Below are 10,943 nucleotides of genomic sequence, written 5' to 3'. Positions count from 1 at the left end.
ACTCCAGAGGTCAAAAGGACTGCACCTCTCTAATATACCCTTAAGCTCCTAAAACGTTCCTCCCATTTTTTATGACTGAAATCCTGCCTATCAAAATCCGAGTTTCCTACAGGTGCCAACATTAAAAGCACCTGATTTACAGGAGAAAGAAACTACCTTTGGATGGCCGTCAGTTTCGTTCTTTGCAAATACTGTAGCAGGCACTGTAAAACAAACAAGCTTGGCAACTTTTCAGGTGGCTGGACTTCCACCCATAGAAATTCCCCAGCCGGGCAGTTTGGTGCATTTAAATGCTTGTTTTTTCTATCAGGGGTCGTTCTCAGAGGATCAAGGCAAAGTGCAGTTGATCTCTGCCCCAAATCCCAGACTCCTTAGAGGACTGGATCACATTCCTACACGGCCTTAAGTGGGATATGTAGCACTTCTTGCAAATAATCAAACTGTTGTGACCCAGGTTCCTGGACCCGGACTCCTGGACTCGGATGATTCAGAAAGTGAGGGAGAAGACCTGGCAAGCCCTGCTTCTCTTGAGCCCTCTCCCTCCCTGGCACCCACTCAAAGGGAGGAGGAGGGCCGGAGCCTGATTCTCTGGAGCCTTCTTCTGGTTGGCAACACCCCAAGAACAGTTTTGGAGTGATGCAAGACTGCAGAGCGTGACGGTAGCAGCGAAGCAGCGTTGGGATAAAGCCAAGTAATTGTCATGCAGTGATATATGCAGAGACTATAAATAGGAGGCGGGACTTCCTGGTTTTGTCTTGGACAAAGCAATGAATTTCTTGTGGGCAAACTGTATCAATGGAGGAAGAATATATTCGTGAGTAATTCTGGCGTTATCTATAATGTCCTCGTTATCTCCAGAAACTTGGCAGGCCCGTGGGTGAGGTGGCCAGGACATCTATCTATGTAAATAAAGGGAGAAAAGGAGGCCTCTGACTGACTTTTGCTGGGAGTATTGGGGGAGGAAACAGAACACAAACGTTCCTCTCATTTCCCATCACATGCAGCTCTGCCTGTCAGAGTCTCGCACTCAGAGAACCCATTTCCATCATGCTGAGCTATCCGGGAAAGAGAAGGAAAGAGGCACGCACCACAAAGTTCCTTGACTGTAGCACCTCAAATCACAGGCAGAACAAGCTGCTTTGGCCTAGAGGTGGAGCTCTTGCCTCACAATCAGGAGGTTTTGAGTTCAATCCTAGGTAGAGGCAGATGTAGGGTCTCCTGCTTGGGCAAGAGGGTTGGACTAGATGACTTAGTCCTTCCAACTCTGGGAATTTGTAAATTTCATACAAGGAGCTCTGCACACCAGAACAACTAGACACAAGAACAGCTTTTCCCCCACCATCACTCTGCTAAGCAAATAATTCCCTCAACACTGTCAGACTATTTACTAAATCTGCACTACTATTAATCTTCTCATCGTTCCCATCACCTATCTCCTCCCACTTATGACTGTATGACTGTAACCTTGTTGCTTGTATCCTTACGATTTATATTGATTGTTTCCTGATTGGTTATTTGTACCCTATGACTATCATTAAGTGTTGTACCTTATGATTCTTGATGAACATATCTTTTCTTTTGTGTACAAAACACAAATTTCTTGTGTGTCCAATCACACTTGGCCAATAAAAACAAATTCTATTCTATTCTATTCTATTCTATTCTATTCTATTCTATTCTATTCTATTCTATTCTATTCTATTCTATTCTATTCTATTCTATTCTAAGAAAGCATTTTGAAATGATGAATAACCTCTTTATTCCTTTGTGGGGTAATCACCTTCATGCTGAATGCAGAAAAAGAGTGGCAACCAAGAAAATCAAAGGTAAGAAAGGGGGGAGAATCAAATTAAATACTATTTATGCCAACTCCGGTCTCTACTTTTTGTTGTTGTTGTTGTTTACATTTATATCCCGCCCTTCTCCGCAGAGTCAGGGCGGCTTACAGCACAATATGAAGCAATAGTCTCATTCTATTTGTATATTTTTACAAAGTCAACTTATTGCCCCCCCAACAATCTGGGTCCTCATTTTACCTACCTTATAAAGGATGGAAGGCTGAGTCAACCTTGGGCCGGGCTTGAACCTGCAGGAATTGCAGGCTCTGGGGTCTAATAACAGGCTACTAACAGCCTGAGCTATTACTGACCCTGTGTCCACCTTGACACAGGTGGAAAGAGGTGAGGCCCTTCCACACTCAATGCTGTTGATTAATCTAGACTGCAGAAAATATGACTTCGGTAACAGAGTTGTTAATGCCTGAAATGCCCTACCTGACTTTGTGGTCTCTTCCCAAAATCCACAAAGCTTTAACCAAAGACTATCTACTGTTGACCTCACCCCATTCCTAAGAGGTCTGTAAGGGGCGTGCATAAGAGCACCAACGTGCCTACAGTTCCTGTCCTAATGTTCCCTTTGGTTGTATCCAATTTCATATAGTTATTACATACTTATGATCAGTGGTGGGATTCAGCCAGTTCGTACCTATTCGGGAGAACCAGTTGTTAACTTTCTAAGCAATTTGGAGAATCGGTTGTTGGAAGAAATCTTATTTTGTTTTTTTTTCCACTTTACAGGGCTAATCCTGTAAGGAAGGCAGGAAGGAAACATTCTGATGTTGTTTCTAGCCTTAACTTTATTGCCCTGCGTACAGAAACTGCCTCTCTGGCTAATCCTTATTACATTGTAACAGCTAAGGTGAAGCACCCATCGACGTGAGTGACGTTGAGTTGGCCACGCCCACATGGTCACATGACCACCAAGCCACGCCTACCCAGCTGGTCATTAGGGCAGAGAACCGGTTGTTAAATTATTTGAATCCCACCACTGCTTATGATTATATATGTGCTTATATATCGTATAGTTATTTCCTGCTTATGCTTATATATAATGTTGTGACAAATAAAATAAATAAATAAATAAAATTAATCCAGACTGAGTCATCCATCCTTGGAGAAGGGATAGCCTCACCCTCCCAAGGCAAGGAGTACCAGAGAGACTCAATCAATCAATCAATCAATCAATCAGAATAGAGCTGGAAGGCACCTTGGCAGCTTCTCAGAGGGGAGGACTTCAACACCCCTACGCCCCAGCCAGTCAGAGCTGCTGTGCACTGTAAGAGGGAAGGCTGCCTACAACTAGCTATTACTGTAAGTTTTGGCGGGAGTTTTAGGCGGAAATATCTCGTTCCTGATTGGTGCAGCCTCAGGCTGAAGTGTATATAAGGAGAGGTTTTCTCCAGAGTTTTGCTGGGTCACACTATATTAAAGAGCTGTTGTCACTAACCTGGTCTCCTGCCTCGTCAATACCCGGACTTAACATTGGCGGCGAAGGTGGGATCTTGAGGCAGAGCACCAGAACAGAGCTGAACTCACTACGAGAATCAAACCCAGCAAGGTGATAGCGAATGCAGCGATGACCGACGCCACCCACTCCGTTTGACCCTGCCCAGGAAACATGGGGAATATACATGACCCGTTTGAAAGTTTCCTGGAGGCAAGCGAGTTACAGGAGTCTCCGACAACCGCAAACGGGCTTACTTCATAAGCCACTGTGGGTCCGCAGTCATCGCCGTCGCAGAAGCCCTGGCGGAGCCAACACCGCTACACTCCGTGTCGTGGCAGACCCTTCAGACCCTCCTGAAGAATCACGCCCGCCCCGTCCAAATCGTTCGGCGTGCGAGTTTGGGAGCGCGCAGGCAACAAGAAGGCGAGTCTATCAGCGACTACATGGCAGCCCTGAGACAAGCCTCCAAGCATTGCAGTACCGCGATCTGGACGAAGAGCTGCTGGAACAACTTATACGGGGGTCAGAGACATCCGTTTGAGGAGACGGTTGCTAGCCAAGAGCAACCTGACATTGGCAAACGCTCTGGACGAAGCCAGAGCCCATGAGATGTCCAACCATGCAGCAGACACCTTACAAAGCGACTCACGCCGATGGCGGGCGCAAAGCCGAGCACAGTCCACCACGAAGAAACCTATCGTGAGTCAACCAGCGAAGAGGAAGAAGTCCACTACACCGGAAAATCGACAAGGAAGACCGGAGGAATGCGGAAGCTGCGGGCGACATCAGCGCCAAAGATGTAAGTTCAGGGCGCCATTTGCGCGTGTGAGAGAAAGGGCACCTGGCCCAAGTCTGCGAGCACCCCAACCTTCCGCCGAAAATTCAAATCACCAATCAGAGCGGCTCTGAGTCAGAGATGCAAACCCCACATTCCGCCGAAATTTCAAACCAGCCAATCAGGCCGAGATCGGCAAGGCGACCCGCGATTGGCCAGGAAAGAAAGAGCGCGAAGTCAAACCGAATGACTGTTACCATAGACCACAGCTACCGCATCGAAGAAAAGATCTTCACTAACCCAACAATTGAAGGCACCGTGCGGCTGGAAGAGACACAGGATCAGCTATCACAATCATGTCCTGGGACACTTTTGTGAAAGCCTTGCGCATCGCATAAGCGCTACAGAAACAACGGCTCGGGTGCAGGATTACCAGCAACCGCATCCCTGTTCGAGGACAACGACCGTCGAGGTCAAATGCGGAACATACGAAAAGACCCTGCCCATCACGTTAGTCGAGGGAACCTTGCCAAGTTTGCTGGGGCTAGACTGGTTCAGGCGTTGGGAATGGGGTGACTGGCGTCCACGGAGCGGATGCAACCTGCAAACGCCCTAATGGAGGAATTGCAGCGTATTCGAGGACCGTTTAGGCAAGTATAAGGGGACCCCTATATCCTTCATTTAGACCCCAAATAGCTCCCATTAGGTTAAAGGCAAGGAGGGTTCCTTTGCACTCAAACCTAAAATCGACAAAGAGTTAGATAAATTAGTCAGCCAGGGATACTAGTGCCAGTTGACCATGCCAAATGGGAGGCGCCGCCAATCACACCCTATGAAACCAGACGGGTCCATAAGAATTTGTGCGCGATTACAAGGCTACCTTGAACAAAGCATTGCAAAGGCGCCTACCCAGTTCCAGTAGTGCAACACTTATTGCACTCACTAGGGCACGGACAAGTTTTAGCCAAATTAGACTTGGCACAACAGCTACCCGTAGATGCTAGCACAGCGGAAGCCCAGACCATTATAACGCACGGGGTGCCTTTAAGTGCACCCGGTTACAGTTTGGGGTGAGTGTGGCCCCAGGGCTATTCAAAATTTGATGGGCGACTCCTACAAGGGTTACCGAGTCGTGCCTATTTCGATGATGTGTTGGTATCAGGGGAAGATTTAAGAGAACTGGGGAAGCGATTAAGGAAAGTTTTGGCCATTTTTAGGACGGCAGGATTAAAAGTTAAAGCAAGCAAGTGTCAGATAGGGGTCGAATCTGTTGAATTTTTGGGTTATAGAATAGACAAAAAAGGGATTCACCCCACTGAGAGCAAAGTCAAGGCGATAAAGAGCCCCAGCACCCAAAAACAAGACAGAACTCCAGGCTTTCCTGGGTCTGGTAAACTTTACGCCGTGTTTTTAAAAGACAAGGCAACCGTTGCTGAACCGTTGCATAAATTGCTTGGAAAAAACACAGTTTGGTCGTGGGGGAAGTCAGAGAATAGGGCATTTGAGGCAGTAAAAAGTTTGCTATCAAGCGATAGCCTGTTAATACAATACAATAACAGGCTGCCGTTAGTATTGGTTTGTGATGCGTCCCCCTATGGAGTAGGAGCTGTACTTAGCCACAGACTCCCAAACGGCACAGAAGTCCCTATAGCGTTCTACTCACGAACGATGTCCCCGGCTGAGAGAAATTACAGCCAGCTAGATAGGAGGCTCTACTTAATAGTGTCAGGGGTGAAAAAATTCACGAATACGTTTTTGGGGAGACTTTGACATTATCACTGACCACAGACCACTATTGGGCTTACTGGCTGGCGACCAACGCCAGTGGCACTATCACCCGACTGACCAGATGGACTATCTTTTGGCCGCCTACTCTTACAAACTACAGCATCGACCTGGAAAGAGCTGGGGCATGCGGACGCACTGAGCAGATGCCCATTGCCGGAAATCGAGGACCCTACTCCGGGCACCCCGTTCTACTAATTGACTCTTGGGACTCTGGGCCAGTCACATCGCAGGAAGTGGCTCGGCCTCCTACCGGGACGTTGTTTTAAGAACTGTAATCGGTTGGGTTCAAGGGGATGGCCGCTGCGCCGGGCGACGTTTTAGAGAATTTGTAAAGAAAAGAGGGAATTGTCTGTGCAAGGGGTGCCTGCTCTGGGGGATAGGTGGTAGTTCCAGAGAAGCTGAGGAAAAAGTCCTGGAACTACTGCATGAGGGTCACCCAGGAATTGTAAGGATGAAGGGCTAGCCAGGAGCTATGTCTGGTGGCCCCTAATGGACAGGAAATCGGTGACAGGGTTGGCGATGCCAGGTATGTCAGGAATCCAGACCACTACCACCCTCGGCCCCAGTGTTGGAGTGGGAGAAACCCCAAGGCCCTTGGTCCCATTCACATTGATTTTGCGGCCCTTCCACGGCCAAACATTTCTAATTGTGGTGGATGCATTCTCCAAATGGCTGGAGATCATCCTAATGAAATCCACAACCGCGGGAGCGTCATTTCAGCACTAAAACACCTATTCGCCACGCACGGGCTGCGGACACCCTCGTGTCCGATAACGCCCACAGTTCACTGCAGCATTATTTGAAGGTACCTGGCTGAAGAGGGCATCCGACATGCCCTCTCAGCGCCGTTCCACCCTCGTCGAGCGGCCTTGCTGAACGCGTTTTGTTCGGTGCGAAGAAGCGCTATCACGAAGCAGCCCGGAGACTGGCAGGCACAAATCGACGCATTCCTAACCGTCCAACACAGGACCCCTGTGTGGCCACCGCCGCAGCCCAGCCGAGCTATTAATGGGCGGAAGCTAGGTGCCCGCTAGACCGGCTACACCCGAACTACGTGCAGGACGGGTTCAAAACAAAACCAGATAGACTCCGGGAATTAAACATAGGAGACTCAGTGTGGGCCCATAATTATAGCGACGGCCCAAACTGGAAGAGGGGGATAGTCATAGACAAAACGGGCCCCAAATCGTATCTAGTGGAAATAGACGATGGCAGAGTTTGGAGGCGCCACATAGATCAGCTAAGAAACAGATTGAGCGATAAGGCAGAATTAGGCGAGACGAGCCCTGACTATGATTTAATTAACCCCACAGCTGACTGGAACCGAGAACAAACAGAAAGCATAGAACCAAACAGAGACTTATCTGAGTCAGGCGAGGTCCAGCGACACCCTCAGGTCCCTCGAGAGGACAGCAGGTCCGAGCCGGCGAATAATCCAGGGCGGATGGCGGGAGGAGGAGCTCAGAGGGCGAAAAGTCCCTCCGGCAAGCTCGACTCAACTCCAGAAAGTGAACTGCAGGTCCGGGAGAGTCAGGAGGCGCCCACGACCTGCAGGACTACGAGAAGTAATATGCAAATATTGGCAAAGTGCCTTCTGGGAGGAAGGAGTGTAATGTATTACTGTAAGTTTTGGCGGGAGTTTTAGGCGGAAATATCTCGTTCTGATTGGATGCAGCCTCAGGCTGAAGTGTATATAAGGAGGTTTTCTCCAGAGTTTTGCTGGGTCACACTATATTAAAGAGCTGTTGTCACTAACCTGGTCTCACCTCGTCAATACCGAACTTAACAGGGCTGAGGAGCCTGCCTCTTTAAGACCTCTTTAGCAAAGGGGGGGGATATAAAAAGCCCCCAGTGCAGCTGTGTTGTGTAATGGTTGTGTTGATCATGGCTGTTGGTGTACTGGTTTTGTGGGTGGAGGAGGGCTCTGGGAGAGAGGAGAGGGGTGGATTTTCTAATCCAAGTAGGAAACTCAAAACCAGTAGTGAAATCTAAATTTCTTTCCTACCGGGTTCAATGGGCGTGGCTTGGTGGGAGGGTCATGTGACTGGGTGGGTGTGGTTATATGATTGGGGGCTCAAAAGACAGAAACTCACTAACAGTGTCCTGATGGAGCAGGATTGGACTAGATGACCTCCAGGGCCCTTCCAGCCCTGGATTATCCTCTGAAGCTGCATCTAGTGCAGAGGTTCTCAACCTGTGGGTCGGGACCCCATTGGGGGTTGAATGACGATTTGCCAGGGGTCGCCTAAGACCATCGGAAATATGGGAAGTATACTTGCGAGTCGAAGAATCGCGCTCCAATGGTTGACTCCACAAACCAGCTGCAGGCTCTTCAAATCGCTAGCCAAATTCAGCTTCAGGCGCGATGAATTAAAAAAGAGAGAAATCTTTGCTCTGATGTCTCCCCTTCAAGCCAGCTGCAATCACTCCCAATCGCTAGCCTAATCTGGCTTCAGGCGCCATAAACTTAATAGGGGAGGAGTCTCCGCTTTAATGCCTCTGTCCTCAAGGCAATCGCAAGCAGTTCAGATCGCTAGCCAATACGGCTTCAGGCACGATAAATTCAAAACGAAAATAATTTTACGGTTGGGGTCGCCACATCGTGGGGAATTGTATTAAAGGGGTCGCAGCACTATAAAGGTTGAGAACCACTGCTCTAGTGCCAGGTTTGTAGTCCTTCTTTCCTCTCCTTTTTCCTCCCTCCCTCCGTCTCTTTCTTTCTTTCTTTCTTTCTTTCTTTCTCTTTCTTTCTTTCTTTCTTTCTTCTTTCTTTCTTTTTCTCCCCCACCTCTCTCTCTTTCTCTCTCTCTCTCTCTCTCCCTCACACACACACACACACCATCCCCCCACTTTTTGCCTAGCAGGCTTCAGCTTTTTTACCTTTTAAAAAATGCTTTTTAAAAAAAAAGCTTCTGAGGATCAGGCACCTCAGCTGGGATCTTCAGAGCCTTGTTTCAACCCTTTAAAAGCATTTTTTTACAACCTCTTCAGCCCAAAGAGGATGTTAAAAAAATGCTTTTAAAAGCAAAAAAAAAAAAGGCTCTTCCAATCACTTCTGGGTTGCTGGATTAATAATATCAGAGTTGGAAGGGACCTTGGAGGTTGTCTAGTCCAACCCCCTGCCCAGGCAGGAAACCCTACACCATTTCAGACAAATGGCTATCCAACATCTTCTTAAAAATTTCCAGTGTTGGAGCATTCATAACTTCTGCAGGCAATATGTTCCACATATTGATTGTTCTAACTGTCAGGAAATTTCTCCTTAGTTCTAGGTTGCTTCTCTCCTTGATTAGTTTCCACCTGTTGCTTCTTGTTCTACCCTCAGGTGCTTTGGAGAACAGCCCGACCCCTCTTCTTTGTGGCAACCCCTGAGATATTGGAACACTGCTATCATGTCTCCCCTAGTCCTTCTTTTCATTAAACTAGGCATTCCGACTTCCTGCAACTGTTCTTCATATGTTTTAGCCTCCAGTCCCCTAATCATCTTTGAATTGAAGCCAGAGAAATTGGAAAGGATCAACTCGACTCTTTTATTAGTGATGATTGTTACACGTGGAGTAGGAAAAAAGCTAACGAAACAATATGGATAAACACTTAATTTCTAATTTTCCTTGGAGACATCTGCAGAAAAAAAAAGATTTATTTGCCTCTTAAACTGACCAAGCACATACTGCAATCTGAGAATAACAAGCGAGCAAATAGACAGTTCTAATAAGGTAATAAAGCATATTCTTATTTTCTTCCCTTTCTTCTCATTGGGATGAAATGTTCTCCTTCAAAGAGGGGAGGATGGCTCCTTGGATCTTTCACGGGGACTTTGATCACTTAAGAAGCTTTTCTCGAACGTTCTGGGCATCCTCCACCGCATTGCCAAGAAATCTGTTCAGAAAATAATGCATGAAAGCATATGAACTCACTCCATCAAATACAGACCCGATTCCAGGCATGTAATCAAGAACCAGTTTCATAACCGACACAGTTTCAGCAAGAGAGGTCCCCAAATATTTCACAGATGGGAGCATAACCCAAAAAGCAGACTTCAGAAGGAGAAAAAATACCAGCTGTGCATGGACGGTACTGACTAATGGCCTTTCCCGGTTCCCCGATTTCAGCTCTTTAAACCCTTTTCCCGTCTGAAGTGCCAGAAAGCGGAGGGAGCTCTTGTCTAAGCCAAACACCTTCCAGAACCATTCCCATGCAACCATTAGGATTCCAATATCACAAGCTAGAGAGAGGGGCCAAACAATTGCTGCTCCACAAACCCAAGATAACTTTGCAAACCTCTCTATATATGAGTTCATTTTAATCTTTTTGTCCATCAAATTATTCTCTGAAAAAAACTGCCCAGCCAGAGTTAAAATGTGTTTCTTGTAATCAGGAAGTTCGGCGGCCATTTTCTCTCTCAGGAGAGGGAATTCATACATATGTACATGCAGGTTGGATATCAGAAATACCCTCTCAGGGAGCTCAGATGACTCTTTCAAATTATCTTCACAATAATTCCTGATGGTCTCCAGGGTTTTCTCCATCTTGAAATTCCTTTTCCTCCTTTCGCCTTCAATACTGAGATCTATTTTAGAATGCACATAATAAAACTTCTTCCTCATTCTTTGTATTTCCTTTGCCAGGAAAGCATCATTTTCAGTAAAGCGGTCAGTGACAAGCATAATAAAGACATCGTATCTTTCAAACTGAACCTTCTCGAAATATTCAGCTGCCTTAGAATTACGTTCTCTGATCTCTGGTAGCTCCCATATCGTTATGTTGGGAAAAGAGGGGTGGGAATAGGCCTTTGGCATTTTGGTTTCCTCAACTGTCCAGACCTCGGCTGCTTCATCATCATCATCATTTATGCCCCAGACGGCATTAATGAAGGAGGATTTCCCAGCACCGGCCTTTCCAACAACTGCAATATTGAGTGGCAGGTTTTGCATTTCATTTATATATCCTCGGAATTCAGCTGCTGCTTCGGGGATTTTTCCTCGATTCAAATCACTCTTTAAATCTTCAAATTCTCTCCTTACATCGTCTTTTGGAAATATATTGCCCATAGTACTTTTTGTTCTGCGCTGGTTATCTGGAAATGAAGAGAGAG

General features: G+C 47.0%; 1 protein-coding gene across 1 annotated transcript; it reads right to left on the bottom strand.

Moving 5' to 3' along the window:
• Nucleotides 1-9,388: 9,388 nt before the first annotated feature.
• LOC131204153 (interferon-gamma-inducible GTPase 10-like) lies at nt 9,389-10,899 on the bottom strand. The gene has a single exon (XM_058195051.1). The coding sequence runs from the start codon at nt 10,897-10,899 to the stop codon at nt 9,670-9,672; it is 1,230 nt and encodes a 409-aa protein (XP_058051034.1). The 3' UTR covers nt 9,389-9,669.
• Nucleotides 10,900-10,943: the final 44 nt, after the last annotated feature.

Source organism: Ahaetulla prasina, chromosome 10 (assembly GCF_028640845.1).
Source record: "Ahaetulla prasina isolate Xishuangbanna chromosome 10, ASM2864084v1, whole genome shotgun sequence".
Lineage (NCBI taxonomy): Eukaryota > Metazoa > Chordata > Lepidosauria > Squamata > Colubridae > Ahaetulla > Ahaetulla prasina.
This window is presented reverse-complemented; position numbering and strand designations above follow the sequence as displayed.